Source organism: Mustela lutreola, chromosome 7 (genome assembly GCF_030435805.1).
Source record: "Mustela lutreola isolate mMusLut2 chromosome 7, mMusLut2.pri, whole genome shotgun sequence".
In the NCBI taxonomy this organism is placed as follows: domain Eukaryota; kingdom Metazoa; phylum Chordata; class Mammalia; order Carnivora; family Mustelidae; genus Mustela; species Mustela lutreola.
Window position 1 is genome coordinate 49,347,151 of NC_081296.1, and position 22,278 is coordinate 49,369,428.

Genomic DNA, 22,278 nt, shown 5'->3' on the forward strand with positions numbered 1-22,278 from the left:
ACATTTATTTCACTATATCGATATGCTGAACCTCATTATCTCCCATGGATATACCTAAAAATGTAGAGGAGGAACCTATTAACATTTGGCAGAAACAAACACATCTGCAAGATCTCACAGAAAAGTCTCTAAAACACAGCACAATAAAAACGACTGGTTGAGGAAGGTGGGAAAATAAAACTGGCAGTGAGATCAAACAATCACATGGCAATGATTCCTAAGTGCAAGTCATTAACATACTTACAGTCAAAATTTTGAGATATGATTTTGAAAGAATATTCTTTCTTTGGAACTACAACTTATGGAGGCTTAATAAAGCATCCTCTCTACAGTGCATTAAATATATCTAAAACCTAAATATATGTAAGCTTATCTAAAACAAACATATTGTATCGCTTCTCAGTCTTTTGGCTAAGATCATGTGTGAAACAAACATATTGTACCTTTCTCCGCTGCTTTTTGAAGGGCTTCTTCAATTCGGGATAGCTCTTTCTGTTTAATATCTTGCAAGGATTTTTCTTCTTTTTCAGCATCATATTTAATACCTAAAAATATATGGTAAGTTCACATACTAGGAAATACAATTATTAAATAAAGAGGAAAAGTTCAAACTCATTATGATTATGTGTGTATTTACAAGTCTTGTAAGCCATTTTTTGGTAATTCAAAAGAGCTGCATTCTTTAGTTTTACAAAAAGCTTAAACATAAATAAATGATTCCTATTTATTTACAAAGCTTTAATCAAAACAGAAAGGAGAAACAGAAAGAAATTAAAGGGAGAGAGGAAGAAAGGAAAAAGGGTAAAGGGGGAAAGAATGAGTAGAAACGTAAAAGGGAGAAAAAGAAGGAAGGCAGAAAATATAACATAATTTCCAGTTATTTTTGTCTGAAGAGTAAAATTTTGGGTAATTATAAAAAACATGTAACATCCAGTACTAGCTGGTTATAAATACAGATTAATAAAAAGACTTTCCGAATTTAAGACTACCAACAATCAGAAAATATATATCCTTTTTATCCAGAAATCTCATTTCTGATCATGTATCCTAAGGAAATAATAAAAAAGAACAAAAAGATACCTATAAGAATGAGGTGTTTATAATGTTCAATGGAGGAGCCCAAAACAGTAGGCACCGCACAATAAAATACCATACAGCCTTTCAAAATTACCCCATCATATACCAAAAATATGTACGTTAAGTAAAAAAACAGATCCATGTTGTATACATAATGTGATAAATACTACATCAAATCAAATATGTATATAGTAAAGCATGGAAAGCAAAATATAAAAATAAAAATTGTGTTTGCTTTATGGTTGGGAAAACAAGTAATTTTTCCCTAAAATATCCAAACTTTTCTTAACATTACCTTGTTCTTATAACTGAACAAACAGTTGAACAAAATATATTACCTAAATAAACACTATTGCTTTATATAGTCATTAAAAATTAAAATACTTTCATTTATGATAGAAAAAAATTACCTATTTCACACACATTTTTGAATGAGCATTCTCTCAAAATGAGAAGCAACAAAATAAAGAAAAAAAGTCCATTCTTTAAATCTGTAGATTAACACATCAGTACTTTTTAAAAACTTATTTCACTTCCTTCTCCAAAAGCAAATTTTTAATGCATCTCAAACTGAAAATGAAGGCTTAGTTGCAAAATAATTATTCACAGAGAAGATAATAAATTTAACAAACAGTTGGAATTATTCTTCCCAACAATAACATAAAAATATTTTATGCACAATTCTGGCAATATATATGCATATATATGTAAAATGTATAAATGTAAAATATAAAATATATATGTGCATATATGTATATAATTAGTTTAAAGTACCTTCTATTTTATTAAACATAATAAAATACTTAACCATTTAATAAAATACTTAACCATTTAATTTCACTATGCTATTGCTGATTGGTTATAACCTAAAACAACATACTTGCTCCAGGGACAACAAGCAGGTAGAGTCCCTCTAGGGTCGCAATAACTGCTTCTCCATAAAGGTTCTTCCAAGGAATCTTCAAAGTTAATTTATCTAAAGAAACAAAATTTCAACCTTAAATTCCTTTTTGGGCTACTCCAGAAGATACACATTTCCCACTTTGCATTTAGAGAAAAAAGTATAACAAAGCCCATCACACACACAGTATGTATATCACTCAGGAAAAAATGAAAAAACTCCAACACTGAAGTTTGCAAAGATCTCTTCCATATTATTACTATTTGAAGTAACTATTCATACTGTGCTTACACTTTTTAAACTTTCTGGTATCATCTCATTTGATATGTCCAACATACAAGAAGAATGAGGCAGCTATTATTTCAATTTTGAAAACAGAAAACTCACTCCCAAGAAGTTAAATAAATTACATAAATCTACCTAAGTCATCAGTGTGGATGCCAGAGTAACCCAACTACTCATACCACCAGAATCACTGGCACCTTTAAATAAAAATTTCTGAAGTTCAAAGAACAGTCTAACAGCATAATAAGCAGAAGAGGCAATAAAATAACACATGTAAGGGAGCTTACTTTGATTCACCTGCATGCCTTATGTTGGTAAACAGTTTTAGCTGGGAATCTATTCCCACGGTTCAAATTATTTCTCCATTTAAATTTTACTTTTTCTGGGGCGCCTGAGTGGCTCAGTCATTAAGCATCTGTCTTCAGCTGGGGTCATGATCCCAGGGTGCAGGGATCAAGCCCAGCATCATCATCAAGCTTCTCCCTCTCCCACTCCCTCTGCTGTGTTCCCTCTCTCATGTCTCTCTGTCAAATAAATAAAATCTTTTTTTTTTTATTTATTTTTCCTTCTGTCTATAAACCTGTTGAGTTTCCTAAATAGTTACCATGTTGGTGGAGTTTAGAGGCAATGCCAGTGTATATCTGGGCCATTTCTAAGTCAAATGACTTTAGAGTAAGAACCACCTGTATTTATAACAGATACTGTTACATATGTAGCTAACTCATAAACTCTGAAAAAGTTTATTTGAGGGACAGCTGGGTGGCTCAGTCAGTTGGGCATCTGATTCTTATTTCCGCTCAGGTTATGATCTCAGGGTCTTGAGATGAAGCTCTGCGATGGGCAAGGTGGTGGGCATGGAGTCTGCTCAAGATTCTCTCTCCCCCACCTTCTTCCACCCCTCCCCCTGCTCACATGCACATCCTCTTGTCTCCAACATAATAAAGTCTTTTTTAAAAAAGTTGATTTGTGGCTCAGTGGGTTAAGCCACTGCCTTCGGCTCAGGTCATGATCTCAGGGTCCTGGAATCGAGCCCCGCATCGGGCTCTCTGCTCAGTGGGGAGCCTGCTTCCCTTCCTCTCTCTCTGCCTGCCTCTCTGCCTACTTGTGATCTCTCTCTGTCAAATAAATAAAATCTTTAAAAAAAAAAAAAAAAGTCAATTTGATTACCTTTATGGTGAGCATGAGACTGAAAAAGTCAGAAATGCCCCTTTAACTATAGCACACCAAAAAAGGGATATCTGTTCCCTATACCTTTTCTTCTCTCTATTTGTCCTCATTCATTATCCTCCCATCCTTTATTATCCTGACTTCCATCCTTTATTATCCTGACTTCCACTGGAATTAAGTTAGTTATATCACTGCCTTCCATTTACAGTATAGGAAATTTTTAAATCTTTAAGTAAAAGGATAACCAAGGATCACTCACAAATATGTCTAGCTCTTAGAAAACCAGAACATTCTTGAGCTTACTTCACCACACTGACTTTACAGATTAGGTGTAATATTTTAACCTCAGAAAAATTTAATAACTAATAGAAATGCTCCCTAAACCAAAAAAGGGACAAATATTTTTAAAAATATGCTTTTATCCTTATACGTAAAGGGTCAGTGAGTAACCCTGAAGGGAGTCATTAAATTTTTATGCTTTAACAAATTCTGAAACTTCAGCAAACCTCTTCTAAAATGTAAACCTAGTTCTAATAACATAATGAATAATGTAAAAGTTCTTTAGTCACATATAACTCACCCAGTACCCCAGAAATGCAATTTTAATACTATGTCCTAAAATTGGATCTAACTTCTTTGAAGACAAACATATATTTATCCTTGCCTCTCCCACAGCTACCTACGTAGTCTCACACATAACACTGTGTGCATAAATATCTCTAAGGAAAAAAGGATAAATGAATGGCATTAACTTTACTCTAGGATTTCAGTTAAGCATGCAGGACCACAGTACTTCTAGATATCACCACAGCTAAATATCACCACTTCACCCAGCACATGGCTCAGTATAACAGACAAGCAAAAAAAATAATGCCTGCCCTAGGGATGCTCTCAATCTAAGGGAGTGTCACCTGTTTCAAGAGACAGAAACATAAAAACATTACTTTATATTAAAAGGAACATGTATAAGGTGATACAAAGTAAACTCAAACAGAAGTATTTAAGTAGTCGCTGAGATACTAGAACAGTGAAAGACAAAGCCTCCCCTGAATACAAAACAAATGAGGAAGGAAAGCCATCCGGTGAAGTAGCAGGATGATGGAAGTAGAAGGAATGATGGTGGCATAAGTGAAAATTCTAAAGTAACAGCAAGTTATCTAGGGCTGTAAACTACATTTTTATAAAAAGTAAAAATCAGGTAATATGGAACAGTTGAGAGGACTTCATGGGTTAGTGTTCTATTAAAAAATTTCTTCAACAGAGAGGAAAGCTAGCTATGGATGACCTTTGTGTAAGAGTTTAGCTGCAAACACTTTCTACTTACCAAGACATATCCTCTATACCACGTTGCTGCATAGTATATCAAGTGAAATGACTGAACAAAACATGAGGGAAATAAGCTACACTTAAATTTTATTTACTAGTACTTGGCAAATTATATTACTTCCACTTTTAATGAAAAAGCATATAGAACTTAGATATCAATTTTGAAAATCAAGATATATTTTGTGTAGTAGAACCAAAACGTAAAAAGTATCATTGCAGTTTAAAAGTCCTTCCATTTGAAGAGTTATTTCCTACCCTTTTGGCAGAAATTCTGAAGTATTTAAGTATTACATACAACGTATATTAGGCCCAGAGCTCCAAAAAATCTAAACAACATAAGTCAAAACCTCTCACATTTTTGTTTTAGATCAAATAACACCAGAAAAATAAAAAACTAAAAGGATTAAGAATCACTCAAGTGAAGAGTACTTACCAATTTGGCCAGCTTTGACTTTAAAAGGAACATCCAACTCACTCTTCAAAAGAAAGAAAAAAATTTTAAAAACATCTTAAATTATTAAGCACCCCCAAAATTACCTTTACATCATCATTTAAATACACAATCAATCAATACACAATCATCTCACAGGAAAAACACGAAATAAATTTTCTGTATCTGAGTAATTCAGGACATCCTGAAATAAAAAAAGAACTTCTACTGACTCAAATTGGACTTTGAGGAAAGAACCACAAGAGAAACAAAACTATAAATAGGAACAATAGGAAAAGAGTTTGTAGCTAAAGAAAGTAATTGGGTAAACTGAATACTTGTTTTAATAAACCAAACCAAGATGGATGGAAATGCCATGAACCTAAAATAATGATGGGCACCGTTTACCTGAAACACTAAAATAGGAAAAGAAAGAGTCCTTTCACAAAAATTAGATGAAAACAATAACTGAACAATTATTTTCACTCAAATAAAATGTATGGCAAATAAGCAAAAGAATCTTAAAGGAAAGGGAGATTCTCCACTTACTATTTACCAAATTAGCATTTACTTTATATTAAGTTATTGACAGGTACCAATAATTAATAAAAATAAACTTTCACTTATCCAGATTCCAAACCACCAGAAAGTACAAATAACTTTTTTATTCACAGAGTATTAAGCAATACCAATATTCACAATGATCACTTGAGTCTTAAGAATGATTAAAAATTAAACCAATCAGAATTACTAAAAATTAAACCAATCTAACCAATTTGTTACCTTAGTACATACTATCAACCTGGTGACTGAAATATAGCACTTTAGGTAACAATCAGTTAACTAAAATAATCAGTTTACCCAATCATCTGATTACGCAAGCATTCAAGGCGAACAGGAATGAAACATAATACTGATCATTTTGTAGATCAAAAAACAAAATTCCTCTCTGGTGGTTAAGAGAGCAGCTCTACACCCAAGGTAGCAGTGGCAAGTTGGAGAGGTGGGAAATGTACTCAAGGGCATTCATATTATACTTTATGTTATGCAGGATACAAACTCTGAACTATACACTTCTAAAAGTTTGGGCTCATGTGCGCTTCGATCCTCATGAAATGATTTTTCACAAAAAATAAATGTAAAGGGGCGCCTGGGTGGCTCAGTGGGTTAAAGCCTCTGCCTTCAGCTCAGGTCATGATCCCAGAGTCCTGGGATCGAGCCTCGAATCAGGCTCTCTGCTCAACAGGAAGCCTGTTTCAGAGAGCCTGCTTCCCCCTCTCTCTCTGCTCTGCCTGCCTCTCTGCCTACTTATGATCTCTGTCTGTTAAGTAAATAAATAAAATCTTAAAAAATAAATAAATGTAAAGAACCCATAGTCAAAGTAAAACCTAATCCAACTTAATTGGGGAAAGGAGGCTAGTTTGAATTAATGGAGATTATTAATTACTAAATAATTTACTATATTTAACTATAACCCAAATTCAAACTACACTAACAGAGTTCAATTTGTCTCTTAAATATCCTCTTATATGTCCTCTCACCACAATTCTTTATTTTTTTTAGGATTTTATTTATTTATTTGACAGAGAGCCACAGCGAGAGAAGGAACATAAGCAGGAGGAGTGGGAGAGGGAGAAGCAGGCCTCCCACCATGCAGGGAGCCCAAGGCGGGGCTCAATCCCAAGACCTGAAGATCCCGACCTGAGCTGAAGGCAGATAGTTAAAGAATGAGCCACCCAGTTGCCCTCACTGCAATTCTATTTATACTTCTTTCCTTCTAAAATATTTTCTTAAAAAGGGAAAAAAATAACCTTTACTCTAATCTCCAGCAAAAGAGTCTTACATTCTAAATTTTGGGGTAAAATTTAAAAAGTTGTAGCACCCTATATAAATAAAGGAAGGGAAAAAAAATTAAATATTTTGAGTGCCCACTACTTTTAATCTTAGGCCACAAAAGCAAAGACATACTATATTACTTTGTACTATTAACTCCAATTTAAAGATGATTAAACTAATGCTCACAGAAACTTAGAAACTTGCCAAAAGTCACATAGCTGGTAAAATGGCAGAACCAGCCCTGAAACCCAGGTCTGCCACACTCCAAGGTCCATGCCCTTTCCAGCATGCCTGCCAAGTTGTTTCCAGCAGAACAAAATAAATTGTTAATCCACGTGACAAAGTTCTACTCTTAAGATCTTTAATATCCAAAACTGGCTTCCCTGAGACCAGTCATTTGAGCACTTTGGGTATAAGACTCTCCTTAATTACACAGTTCATCATGTAGAAATCCAACCAGAAGTCAACACTAGGATTACAAAACATACTGTAGCTGTTAGATATCTGACCTGTTAATTAAAGAATAAACTCATTTTGAGGCATCTGGGTGGCTCAGTGGGTTAACTTTCTGACTCTTGATTTTTGGCTCAGGTCATGGTCTCAGGGTTGTGAGACTAAGCTCTGCATCAGGCTCCATGCTCAGCACAGAGTCTTCTTGGGATTCACTTTCTCCCTCTCTCTCTGCCCCTCCCACTCCTCTCGTCTGTGTGCTCTCACTCTTTTTTTCTCTCTCTCTAAAACAGATAAATAAAATCTTAAAAAAAAAAAAAACAAAAAATCTCATTCTTAAGACTTTGTAAAATCAAATTAAGTCTGATAGGCTAAGGCCTAATAGACCGGGAGGAGGAATAGGGGATAGAGCATTAGAATCCAAAAAATCTACTTGATCTATTAATATTACCGTAATATTATAAGGCTGGACTGCCAATGTATTTCCAAAAATGCAATTATTCATTTGAAAAATTGTTAAAGTCAAGTTCTTATTTACCAAATATGTAAAAATAATTCTGGAGAAAATTAAAGTGAGACAAATGTCTACTACAAATCTATTCAGTCAAATTAAGTCAAGGAAAAACATTTCACTTTCTAAGAGAGAGCATTTTGATCAACAGGAAAAAAAAAATCTAATTTTAATCTCAGATTCTCCTAAAGCAAACAGTTCAAAAAGTAATCCTTCTCTGAGTGACTCAATCACTTTATCTGGTACCTAGTACCAGATACCAAGTAACCAAGAATTTCTGAAAGTTTACCAAATTAACTGAGTGATCAACATAGTTTGAAAACTTACCAGAGCATTTTCTTTTATCTGTAGGTTATCTAAAGCCACATTACCTTTAAAAAAAAAAAGGGCGGGGGAGGAAAAATATGAAGTTAAAATATCAATTAGTATAGCCTGTCATAATGCAGTATGAAACACTATGACACTATGCTAAGAGTTAAGAAGACAATAGGTAAGAAAAGCAAACTTCAAGAACTTAAGCAGCCACTAACACAAAGTGTTGCTATATATGCAAATGGTAGTATATATATGTAGGTTAGCCCAGGACAAAAGAAATTACAAAATACTTAAACTGGCTAACATTCAAGTAGACATTGAGAAAGAATGTGGAGACTCTCAGACTAAAGAACTCCAGAACCAAAGAAAATACCTATCATTTTGAATGACTAAGCAAAAAACCTCAAAACAAAACAAAACAAAAAAAAAAAAAGAAAGAAAAAAAGGACATAAATAGATGACTATTAGAACAGATCAATCATATTGTAACGCAGGATTCTCTCCTTAATTATGCTATCAATGAACATTTTTTACAGGAATATAATGTTAGTCTTTTGAAACTCCAAACATGGCATCTTCCCAATGATTATTGTTTATGGTTCTAAAGTTACCTTTTTTTTTTTAAAGTAAACTCTATACCCCAATATGGGGCTCGAACTCATGACCCCAAGATCAAGAGTCACTACTCTACCAAATGAGCCAGCCAGATGCCCCCACTGTTCTAATGTTAACTCATCCAATTCTTAAATCTAAAGCCATTACGGTAAGATTACATGACTCCAGTTTTAAAGGCTGTACTTACATTTGTTGATATAATATACTTAAATATTCTTACTTACATAAAAACCGAACCAAAAGAAAAAGGTTTCCATTTCACTTAAATTCTCTAAAGGTTAATAAAACTATTCTTCAATACTAAATGTAAGCATGAGTTATTCAGTTATATATTTTCTTAATCACTCATGACACATTTATATTTTTAAAAATACTATACTTTCGGGCACCTAGATGGCTCAGTTGGTTAATGACTACCTTTGGCTCAGGTCATGATCCTGAAGTCCTGGGATCGAATCCTACATCAGGCTCTCTGCTCAGCAGGGAGTATGCTTCTCCTTCTGACCCTCCCCTCTCCTGTACTCTCTCTCACTCTCTCTCTAATATATAAATAAATAAAAATTTCTTTAAAAAAATATGATGCTTTCTATGCTACCCACAAGTATTTTTTGAACAAGTAATTTTTCCATCACAGTCCTTTGGAGTGAACTAAAAAGAATATTTAATTCTTTTATGCTATTGTTAGAGATGTACTTTTCCCAGATCTCAGATTTTTTTCAAACAAAAAACACTTCCTATGAGTTAGGTGCTGAAAAGAGAGAGATGAGAAGAACAACATCCCTGCTATTACGGAGCTCACAGCCTAGCAAAGGAGACCAAATTTCTAAAATTTTAGAAATATTCTAGTGGCATTCCAATAGAAGAGTGCAGAGATGCAAAGAAGGAGAAACCTAACTGCCTAAGGAGATCAAGAACTTCCCACCAAAGTCTTGGCTAGAAGGCCAATGAAATATTTACCAGGTGGATAAGAAAAGAGAGCAAATACACATGCATGAGTAAGACACATTTTAGAAACCACATGTGGTTTAGTGTAGCTAGAGGGTGTGAGAAAAAAAAAAATAGGAGATAAAGTCAGAGAGGTTGGCAGAAGCCAGACTAACAAAGAATTTTTAGGATGAAAAGTTCAGATTGGTCACAACACAGAGATGAAAAATGTATAAAAGGGATGACAAAATCAGAGCTATATTTTAGAACCATTACTCTGCTCCTCTAAGAAATAACCATGGATCTGTCCAAACAATTTAGCTACAAGGATATTGCAGTACTGGTTAAAAGGGCAGAAACAATGGATGAATAGGAAGGAGGGAGAGTGGAGGGAGAGGGAACCTAAAGAACTGAATTTCCAAGAAGAAGGCATAAATCATAATACATCTATAATATAGAGCAAAAAATTAGACAGATATGGGAGAATATTAACTTTTTAAAAAGGGGGCAAGCCCAGATTGATCCAATCTGATATAAAGAGTATATATGCACACATACAAAGAAAACAACTGTAAGACTAGACATCTTATGATCAGAGTGGTTATTTCCATATAATAAAGTTCATTTGTTATCTAAAATAAACTGCTGAAAGCTGCAAAAAAATGAGAGAAGCCTCACAATAGGGAAGAAAATACATTGTAATAGGAAGAAATGGAAATAATATAGGCAGTCAAGCAGTTTCTACAATACACTAAAGAAAAGGGGGGGTCTGGGTGGCTCAGTCTGTTAAGTATTTGACTCTTGATTTTTGCTCATATCATCATCACAGGGTCCTGAGATCAAGCCTGTGTTGCCCTTCATCACCCTGTTGCCCAGGAGTCTGCTTAAGATTCTCTCCCCCTCAAACCCTCTTACAATGTTGGTAGGAATGCAAGTTGGTGCAGCCAGTTTGGAAAACAGTGTGGATATTCCTTAAGAAAAAAATAGAGTTACCCTGACCCTGCAATTGCACTACTGGGTATTTACCCCAAAGATACAGATGTAGTGAAAAGAAGGGCCATCTGGGGGCGCCTGGGTGGCTCAGTGGGTTAAAGCCTCTGCCTTCGGCTCAGGTCATGATCCCAGGGTCCTGGGATCAAGCCCCGCATCGGGCTCTCTGTTCAGCAGGGAACCTGCTTCTCCCTCTCTCTCTGCCTGCTTCTCTGCCTACTTGTGATCTCTGTCTGTCAAATTAATAAATAAAATCTTAAAAAAAAAAAAAAAAAAAAGAAGGGCCATCTGTACCCCAATGTTTACAGCAACAATGGCCACGGTCACCAAACTGTGGAAAGAACCAAAATGCCCTTCAATGGACAAATGGATAAGGAAGATGTGGTCCATATACACTATGGAGTATTATGCATCCATCAGAAAGAATGAATACCCAACTTTTGTATCAACATGGATGGGACTGGAAGAGATTATGCTGAGTGAAGTAGGTCAAGCAGAGAGTCAATTATCATACGGTTTCACTTATTTGGGGAGCATAACAAATAACACGGAGGACATGGGTAGATGGAGTAGCGAAAGGAGTTGAAGGAAATTGGAAGGGGAGATGAACCATGAGAGACTATGGACTCTAAAAAACAATCTGAGGGTTTTGAAGGGGTGGGGGGATGGGAGGTTGGGGGAGCCAAGTGGTGGGTATTACGGAGGGCACATATTGCATGGAGCACTGGGTGTGGTGCATAAACAATGAATTTTAGAACACTGAAAATAAATTAAATTAAATTAAAAAAAAAAAAAAAGATTCTCTCTCCCTCTCCCTCTGCCCTTCTCCCTGCTTATACGTGCTCTATCTCAAGTGAGAGAAAGGAAGGAAGGAAGAGAAAGAAAGAAAAAGAAAAATATACTAAGTAGAAATTAAAACCTGAAATAGTAACTTCAGGGTCAAAAAGGCAAAGTCAGAGTAAGAAGTTATAGGTAGAATTGACAAGATGGTATCACAGACCAAATGCAGGGGTAAAGCTGTTGTAGAAAACAGACATGTGTTCTGGAACTGGGGGGAAAAAAAGTCCTTAAGAAGTATTATGTGTATGACCAGTACTGTTACTTTGATCCTATTCTCTCAGCTCATATCTTCCTCTCTAGACAAGGGAATTTCGATTAAACTTGGTGTTCATGGGGGTAAAAAAAGGAAGTATTATGTGCAAAAATTACATAAAAAAGAAAAATATTCCTGGATTTAATTCCTTCAGAAAATGAATTATAAATAATTACAACTAGGAACTCTATTCAAGACAAAAGAAGTAAACTGCACAAATGTTAGTACATATTGGAAGCAATCCAAACTAGTTTAACAAGATCTAAGACCCATATAGAGACTTGTGAACTTGCTCATGAATCTGGATTCATCAACCCAGTGATTCCCCACTCATGGGTCAAGAGTCACCAAGAGTTCTCATGAAAAATCTGCATTAGATATGAAGTAATTTTTAAAATAATTATTAAGACACTAACATAATATATGTAAAAATATGAATGTGCTTATAAAAAGTAGGCTGTTTCTAGCACAGTGGCACTTTGATTCTTCAATGAATAGGTGGTATTTAAAAGTGAAATACTGAAAACTACCAATGGCTAACAGAGTTAAACAAGTATTCTTAGAAAGTCAGACAAAGAGATTATTGTTAACAGGATTAAGGATTTTTTTAATTAATTTTTTTTAGGTTTTTTAAGTTTTTATAGTAATTAAATATGATTTTTATTTTAAATTATATAAATTATAATAAAAATGGAAAACAAAGCACAGGTAACTTCTAACATCAATAGGAGCTCAATATATTTTATATACATTCCTCTTATATCTAATAGTCAACTTACTTAGAGAAGCATTTAAAAAAATCTTATTTCTGCTTATGGTTTAGCAAACAAATGCATATTCCCTCTCTGAAAAATGTGAATGCTATCTAACAAACAGTAAATATAACAACGAAATAAGAATGACACATTCTATAAGTTATTTGCACTGAAGGAGGAGCCACTAGCCTCAGTACAAAGAAAAGGGGAGGGATAGTAGCAAATTGCAGATTAACACCAGGGTGAAAGTGCATTCATTCAACCAGCAGCTGAGTGCTTTATCTAGGTTATGCACTGTGCTAACATGTATTCTTCCACTCAACTGCCTGCTTTTCTGCAGATATATATGCAGGAGTTGAACTGCCTATCCTCGGAATGTCAGAAATTCTGTTTATATAAAAAATAATTTATAAGACTAAGATTAAAGCAGACCCCCTCCTAAATATCAACCATTTTATATTTAACTGGATAGTAAGGAAAAGTTAATATTTAATTTCCTGTTCTACTTCAAGATAGCATAATAATTCCATATATAAACAAATAACTTTATTGCTATAGCCAGATCACAGAGCTAAGAACAGAGACCAAAGTTCCTGAAAATCTGGAGAAAGGGTAAATATTCGAGTCAAAACTTTAAAAAACAGGGGCACCTGGGTGGCTCAGTGGGCTGAGCCTCTGCCTTCAGCTCAGGTCATGATCTCAGGGTCCTGGGATTGAGCCCAGCATCGGGCTCTCTGCTCAGCGGGGAGCTTGCTTCCCCCCCTCTCTGCCTGCTGCTCTGCCTGCTTGCTATCTCTCTCTCTGTCAAAGAAATAAATAAAATCTTTAAGAAAAAAAACTTTAAAAAACAAACAAGAAAAAGAATGAATTGGAGATGGATAAACTAGATAAACTTAACACTGACAGCAAGAAGGGCACTAAAGCCAGTTCCACAATCAGGTGTCTCTAATCCCATGGAAAAGTTCCATGGAGACAATGGTGATAGACAAGGAAGGAAGTTCTATGAAGTGATTCCCCTTTATGATGAACTGACAGGCCTAAAGAGTGAGAGTAAGCAGTAAGTACAGTCTGTGTTTCAGAAGAGGTTTCTCATTCTCACATTATGATTCTCAGTAATAAACTAAAATTATTTTGATGAGCATACATAGTTAGGGAGTCATACATAGAGTTTCATAGTTAATCTTAAATATTTATTTATTTATTTATTCTTGCTAGAGGAAAGAGAGCTAGAGCACTTGCACAAGCAGAGGGAGGGGCAGAGGGAGAAGCAGACTCCTCACTGAGCAGGGAGCCAGACACAGGACTCCAATCCAGGACCATGGGATCATGACCTGAGTTGATGGCAGACGCCCAACCAACCAAGCCACCCAAGTGCCCCAAAGTTAATCATAAAGAGTATTTTCAGAAGTACCTGGATCAAAATTTATCTAATAATCTTTACTAATGAACCAGAAGATGAAAATGATAGTAAATCCATTAAATTAGCAAGTGACACCAAGGTAAGCAGAGTTGGAGTCACCTCAAAAAAATACAATAGAAAAAGAAATGTTGCGGGGGCGCCTGGGTGGCTCAGTGGGTTAAGCCGCTGCCTTCGGCTCAGGTCATGATCTCAGGGTCCTGGGATCGAGTCCCGCATCGGGCTCTCTGCTCGGCAGGGAGCCTGCTTCCTCCTCTCTCTCTCTCTCTGCTTGCCTCTCTACCTACTTGTGATCTCTATCTGTCAAATAAATAAATAAAATCTTTAAAAAAAAAAAAAAAGAAATGTTGCTAAATTAAAGAAAACAACCAACTTAGTACATTTAGGAATACAAATGAAATGGTACTGGCGTAATATGAAACAAGCCTAAATTCAAGAATGGATTCTAAAGCACCTAATAGCTTACAAAATAAATGAAGAAAGACAGTACTGATGTTAAATACTTCCAGGCAGAAATAATCTGTCTGAACTTTCACAGAAGTTTATCTATATCTTTCTTATGGTACTTAACTACCTAAATCCCCAACTTGATTATAAATTCCTTACTGATTCTCCTCATAGTAGAAGCTCAATAAACACTGACATAATTGATTTAGAATGCATATTATACTAGAGTAGGACAACTACAATAAGAACATAAAATTGAGAAGGGCGCCTGGGTGGCTCAGTTGTTAAGTGTCTGCCTTTGGCTCAGGTCATGATCCCAGGGTCCTGGGATCAAGCCCCACATCAGGATTTCTGCTCAGCAAGAAACCTCCTCCCTCTCCCACTCCCCCTGCTTGTGTGTCACCTCTCTCACTGTCTGTCAAATAAATAAATAAAATCTTTTTTAAAAAGAAAAGAACATAAAATCGTTCTATTTCAGAAAACACTCTTTGAGCTACCTTTCTTGATCTTCCATTGAAGGAGACAGGACATAGACATCAAGCAAAAGAAACTGAGGCACAGGAAGGCTAAATGACTGGCCTAAGGACACTATGTCAACCTAGTAAGTGGTAGAGCCAGGGCTCAAATTTTCTGATGCCCAGTGTTTTGCTCAGAATATCACACTGTCTCCCAAAGAGCAGAGCAGAATGGGTAGAGAATCTTAATTCTGAAAATAATTCTATCTTCTTTGTGGAGAAAAAATGCCATACATTGAGAGGCCTGTGTAGTTGGTGGATCCACTTTTGGTCTTTGCATTTTAAGAGTGTGAAAAAAATCCCAAACCAAAAGGGAAACTAAAATCAGTAAACCTAACAAGGACAAAACCAGTAAAAAAGGATAGAGTCAAGGTTTATGTTAGGAGGATTATCAGAAGAAAGGAGAGTGGCACAGTGGAAAACACAGAAGCAGGAGATGGTCATCATAGTACTTTTCATAAATCTACATTTTTCCAAAAACAAAGACAGAAATTCATAAGTTATAACTATTCAGAACCATAAAGATCTTTAAACCTAATTCCTGCTCACTTTACATAGGAGAAAAATAAAGCCTAAAAATATCAGGTGGTTTATCTAAAATCATACAATTATTGTGTAGCAGTGTAGTAAAAAACCTCGGTCTCCTGACTCCCTGGTCAATGTTGTTAACATAAAACAGATATTAATTTAAAACTGTTTAAAAACAAAACAAAACAGCCCAACAAACAAAAATGCCATGCCTACTCCATGAAACTAGTTTTGCATATTATAAAACAATAAAAAAAAATTCATAATGCTGGGATGCCTGGGTGGCTCAGTGGGTTAAGGCCTCTGCCTTCGGCTCTGGTCATGATCTCAGGGTTCTGGGATCGAACCCCGCATCAGGCTCTCTGCGGTGGGGAGCCAGCTTCCTCTCTCTCTCTCTCTGCCTACCTCTCCCTCTACTTGTGATCTCTGTCTGTCAAATAAATAAATAAAACATTAAAAAAAAAAACATTAAAAAAATGTAATGCTATATATTTATTTTGTTTCCTTTATGTATCACAGACTCATTACTTGAAAGTATATCAAAATACTGAGACATACTCATTCTCAAAAAGTGAACTAATGTAAATGACTGAACGGTTTTTTAAAGCATAAATCAAATTATTTTAATAACCATTGTTTTAGTAAAGAATACTGAAGAAACTATTGTAGCAATTCATTTCAATTGAACATTTCCATTCAACCCAAATTAACTAATTTAGTTAACAGGCTCCTTTTTCTTGTAAGATTTATTTAAGTAATCCCTATACCTCATGTGGGGCTTGAAACACAATCCCAAGATCAAGAGTCACACTTTTGTCACTCTCCTCTGCCCCTCCCTCCTCCAACAGAGCCACGTAGGCACCTCCCACAGAACTCCCTTTAATAGTTTAGAGACTTTGTCTTGGGAGACATCGTGAGAGGAAACAATTGACTCTTACTCTTTCCATTTCCCTGTTCAAATAGGAAGTCTTGGCAAAGAAAGGTGGAAAGCTGCCAGATTACCAACTTTCTCCCTTTCAGGAACATTTCAGGGATCTCATAAACGAGTAGTGTAGCAGAGCTTCCAAGCAAAATGGTTATCAAACTACCAACCTCCAGTTTTGTTTTGTTTTTTTCTGGAAAAGGGAGGAATTTTTAATTTATGATGCTTTTAAAAGGGTGGCAAGGTTATTTTCAAATTAAGTTTTTAAGCATTGCTTTGATAATATCTGAACCTAAATATGTATTACAATACTGAACTTTGTTATTTATTTTACATGCTATATATAGGACAAGCTACTGACAAATGTGGCCTTCACTACACCAGGTGCTGGCAGGGAAGAAAGGGCAAAAAAAGAATTCCTCTACAAGTTTAGAAATATCTTGATACGGCTATGTTTTATTTGTCAAGGTTAAAAAGAAGCAAAGAGGCCTACTTTTTCCTGTATTCTCAAGCTACTCTACAGCTACCAGTTAGGACAATGTAAAATATTAGATTTGAATTTGTAACATTTCACTTTCACGACTGTGACTCTTCCCTCACCATTCTGAATGAAGAACAAAGAGGAAAGATGCCGTGATCATAATTTCCCACTATGTAAGAAGAGCAAGAGGCACAAAGACAACTAATGAAGGAGATCACTCTGCTCTGGCCTTGTTCAAATCACAAAGGTTAAAAGCCAGAAGAGATGACCTTGCCTAACCACCTCATTTACAGACAAGAAACTAGGAGTCACTTGTCAGTGACTTGCCAAAAGCCACATAACTAGGCAGTATCAAAGATGGAATTAGATCCCTCTTTCCTTAAGCTGCTCTACTCCCAACAGTATCTGGCAGCTGGCGGAAAAGTGTCAGGCCTGAGGTGAAGGACAGCACAGTCATCAGCACCGGCTCAGCATGGTTTGCAGAGCTACGAACTCTGTGGGCACTCCACCTGGCTTCTATCCCTGGTCACTGTAGCCACTCCCTGGAGCCAATACATCCCAGCCTCTTGTATACTCTACCCATCAAATGGAAGTGAGAATTCGGAATGAAGGATTTTCCTGCTGACATTCCATAGTAAAACATTTCGAAAAATCAAACTGACAAGATTCTACATTGCTTAATACTACTTAAATCAAGTTGCAAAAGATAAGGCATTTCAACATACCTTTTCAAAAACATGTTACTCTTAAAACAATTATATCCTGGACACAGCTCAAATGGCTAAGGGCTGTACAATTTATTTTAGGTACCAGTTTCTAGAGAACAAAACCCTTCCTAACTGAACAAGCAAGCAACATGCCACCACATATTTTTCTGAGCCTTTGAAAACCTGACTTACAAACCTGCTGGGATATAAGTATATATACTTATATAAAATATAAGTATTTTAAGTTAAATTCAAATGTAAGTGGGTTTTTTTTTAAGAAGTTTGGAAAATAAGTGTTTAGATGTGTTGTGTTAGCGCTATACCAAACTGTCAAACTACAGAGTATGAAAACCCTAAGTTTAAATAAAGCCTAGAAGAAACATATTCATGAAAATAAAACAAAGCAAGCTATTTTCATAACTCAGCCAGGTTTGTTTGTCATATTACTATCAGTATTAACAATTTAACAATTATAAGTACAAAGGATTTTCAAATCATTTAGTCCCAAACACAGTGCTATTTCCTCAATTTACAGATAAGGAAAATGAGGCTTAAAGAATTAAAATGTTTTGCTACAGGTCCCACAGTTAGTAAATAATCAGGGCCTCATTTTCCTACAACAAGGTTTTTTAAAAGATATTCAACTTAAATCACTGTATTGGGAATTGGGACGCCTGGGTGGCTCAGTAGGGTAACTGTCTGCCTTTGGCTCAGGTCATGATCCCAGCCAGGGTCCTGGGATTGAGTCCCTCCTAGTCAGTGCTCCTAGCTCAGCAGGGAGCCTGCTTCTCCCTCTGTTTGCTGCTCCCCCAGCTTGTGCTCTCTCACTCTCTGACAAATAAATAAATAAAATCTTAAACACACACACAGGAATTGTTTGGCATTAAAAAAAAAAAATCTTTGAAAGAATAAAAACAGGGGTGCTTAGGTGGCTTAGTCGTTAAGCATCTGATTTCGATTGAGGTTATGATCCCATGGGCCTGGGATCCAGGCCCACACTGCGTTCCAGGTGTACATCGGGCTCCCTGCTCAAAGGAGAGCCTGCTTCTCCCTCTCCCTTTGCTGCTCCCCCTGCTTGTGCTCCTTCTTTCTGTGTCAAATAAAAAAACAAAATCTTGGGGCACCTGGGTGGCTCAGTGGGTTGAGCCGCTGCCTTCGGCTCAGGTCATGATCTCGGGGTTCTGGGATCGAGTCCCGCATCGGGCTCTCTGCTCAGCGGGGAGCCTGCTTCCTTCTCTCTCTCTCTGCCTGCCTCTCAGTGTACTTGTAATTTCTCTCTGTCAAATAAATAAATAAAATCTTTAAAAAAAAAAATCTTAAAAAAATAAATCAATCAAAAAAATAAAAGAGGGGCACCTGGGTGGCTCAGTGGGTTAAGCCACTGCCTTCGGCTCAGGTCATGATCTCAGGGTCCTGGGACCGACTCTGCTCAGCGGGGAGCCTGCTTCCCTATCTCTCTCTCTCTCTGGCTGCCTCTCCATCTACTTGTGATTTCTCTCTGTCAAATTAATAAATAAAATTAAAAAAAAAAAAAAGAAAGAAAAGAAAAGAATAAAAACAGAAAAAAGAAAAAGACAGCTTTTTTTTTTGGCTTCTCCAATTTAAAGGCAATTTCCATAGTATACTTCCTGTTTCTAGACTTTCAAATAAAATTTCCTCATCCTTTTTATTCTACAACTTTTTGTTCATCATGAATTTCACTGTGAATGTCTATGTATGTATGAATAAATGCACACAATCCTTTTCAAATTGTCTACACAATATTTAGACTTTTGAAACTACTTCCTGACATCATTTTGCATTCTTACCAAGATGATACCTTTCAATCACTTAAGACATGTTTCCTTCTTAAACTGTAAATTTCATGAGGCATACACATTCTCTAAGTTCTTTTTCACTTCTTACTACATTGTGTTCAGCACCCAGAAGGTCCCTTAAAAATGAAGAAGACAGGGGCGCCTGGGGGGCTCAGTGGGTTAAGCCTCTGCCTTCAGCTCCGGTCATAATCTCAGGGTCCTGGGATTGAGCCCCACATTGGACTCTCTGCTCAGTGGGGAGCCTGATCCCCCCCACCCCCTGTCTCTGCCTACTTGTGATCTCTCTCTCTCTCTCTCTCTCTGTTAAATAAATAAATAAAATCTTTTTTAAAAAAGAAAAAAAATCTAAAAAAAAATGAAAAAGTCAATCTCAATATTCTCCTCAGAGCTGAGTTTCTCAACAAATATTTTCAGCTAGATAATTCTTTGTTGTGAGGAGCTGTCCTATTCCTATTCATTGCAGGGTGTAGCAGTATGCTACAGCAGTATGCCCATTAGATCCTAGTAGCACAACTCTGCTACTAAATGTGACAACCAAAAATGTCTCAGACAGTTAAAAATCACCGCTTTAGCCTAGTCAAATATTCCAGTTAAGATGTATCACTTTAGTTTTCCATGTGTTTCTAAAGAATAGTAAGATCAGCCCTGTGAAATTTTCACAGGTTGAATTCTTTTCTCAGGATGTGAAAAATAATTTTTTATAGATTTATTTGTCAGAGAGAAAGCGAGCACACAAGCAGGGGAAGTGGCAGGCAGAGAGAGAGAAGCAGGCTCTCCGTTGAGCAGGGAGCCCCATGTGGGACTTGATCCCAGGACACTGGGATCATGACCTGAGCTGAAGGCAGACACTTAATCGACTGAGCCACCAGGCATCCCAAGATGTGAAAATTTAACAACAGAAAAAATGGAAACAGCCAAGGTTTATGACACATAAACCTTATTTACTACAACAAATAGTTTTCAAATAAGAATATATAAATTTCAATTGTTTATAAAATTTGTATTATGGATGTCATAAATATCAGCTATTCCATTAACATACCCACTTGTTTACCACAAAAGGTTAAAGATACATTTCTTCAGGAATATTTTCAGAGCAGAAAAATAACTCACATATCTCGCCTTTCTTTTTCAGTGGGAGAATTAGTGTCATAAAATACACTGAATAATATCTATAAAACTTTCCTTAATAACAACCACAAAAATAAATGGTGGCAACACTTCACAGAAGCAGAGATGTAGGTTGATAAAACTGAGGGAATCCCAGATTAGACTTCTAATGGATACAATTCCTGAAAGAAAGGAGTTTCTTTTCTGAGGCTTATTATAAAGTGAGTTTGCCATTGGCAGCATACCTCATTCTAAAAGAAAGAAAATGAGGTGAAAGAAAATAAAGTCCACTAAAAAAGAGAGGAATAAATGACATAATATTGTGGCGCTTTAATTTCAGATGTGAAAAAGTTCAAAATCCCCAGGAAGCATAGTTCACAATTTCATAGTAAAAACACGTACAACTAAAATCAGAGTACTGGCACTGGAAGGCCCCTCATATGATACTTATTCCAACTTCCAATTTTAAAGAAAAAGGATAGAAAAATTTGGTAGAGAAGAAATCTTTGAATATACCCATAAACTTTGTTTCTTTAAAAATAAATCTGACATAAATAGGGCACACCGTTTTAACTTGGCAGGTGATTTTGAGCAGTGACCACGTGGGAATATTATATTATTTGGTATGATTTTTTTTCCTTTTAAAGTCTAAAGTACGATGAAGAAACTAACAAGAAGAAAGGCTAGTGGTTTATCCAATACAACAACCTAGAACCCATGTTTCCTAAATGCTAGCCCAGTCCCTTTTCAGATTTCCAATAATGTTTACGGACTAGAGGGGAACCTGGGTGGCTCAGTCAGTTAAGTGTCTGCCTTCTGATGGGGTCATGATCCCAGATTCCTAGGATTGAGCCCCACAGGGGGCTCTTTACTCAGTGCAGAGCTTGCTTCTTCTTCTGCCCCTCACCTTGCCGGTGGTCCCTCACTTTCTATCTCTAATAAATAAAAATCTTAATAATAATAATAATGTTTACGGACTAAGAAGAATAATTTGTATTCAACAGTATTCTGAAGAAAGAGTTGGCTCCTACAGAAGGCACCAGAAATTTAATTCCTCTAATGTCTCCTCCTTTACTTCTCTTTCTCCTGCATTTTATTAGCGTTGGGGGAGGGCACACAAAGGATGTAGTGTTGGGCAAACCACACAGAACCAATCAAATGATCAGCGACCTATCCAAAAAGGCTCCTCCCCAACCAGGGCAGTACTCCTGGCTCTGTAACAACACTGCTCAGTATAAATATATGGTTCACATATGCAATTATAAATTTCAGGAACCAAGTTTTTTTAAAAAAGCAAAAAGAAACGGGGAATGAATTTTAATTAACCCAATATAATTACTATTTCAACATATAATCAACATGAAAGATTGAGATCTTACACTCTTTTTCCTACTATTTTCAAAACTCCACCTCATTTCAGACTTAACAGCAAGTCTCAATTCACACTCACTACATTTCAAGCGCCTAAGAGCCGCAGGGCTGATGGCCACCCTATGGGACAGCGTGGGTCTGTAACTATTTGTTGACTAAATTAAAAGCAGTTCCATCCATTTGAATAGTTCTTTGAATTTCCTTCCAAAGCTGACAAAACTCCCAAAAGTCTCTTGTAGTGTGAAACTGTATCCCCAAGATCCCCAAAGCTTAATATGCATTATCAGT

At 36.2% G+C, this 22,278-nt stretch overlaps 1 protein-coding gene across 3 annotated transcripts in view; it reads right to left on the minus strand.

Annotated features, from left to right (window-relative positions):
• The window catches only part of VPS13C (vacuolar protein sorting 13 homolog C), a 179,826-nt gene that overhangs the window by 156,585 nt on the left and 963 nt on the right, over positions 1-22,278 (minus strand). For all 3 annotated transcript variants that reach the window (XR_009355410.1, XM_059180680.1, XM_059180679.1), the window contains exons 2-5: positions 8,311-8,354; positions 5,190-5,232; positions 1,958-2,053; positions 444-545 (exon numbers count right to left, since the gene is read on the minus strand). Coding sequence is in view for 2 of the 3 variants with exons in the window: in XM_059180680.1 (XP_059036663.1) it covers positions 444-545; positions 1,958-2,053; positions 5,190-5,232; positions 8,311-8,354 (285 nt within the window). In the remaining variant the exon portion in view is untranslated. The remainder of the gene's footprint in view (positions 1-443; positions 546-1,957; positions 2,054-5,189; positions 5,233-8,310; positions 8,355-22,278) is intronic.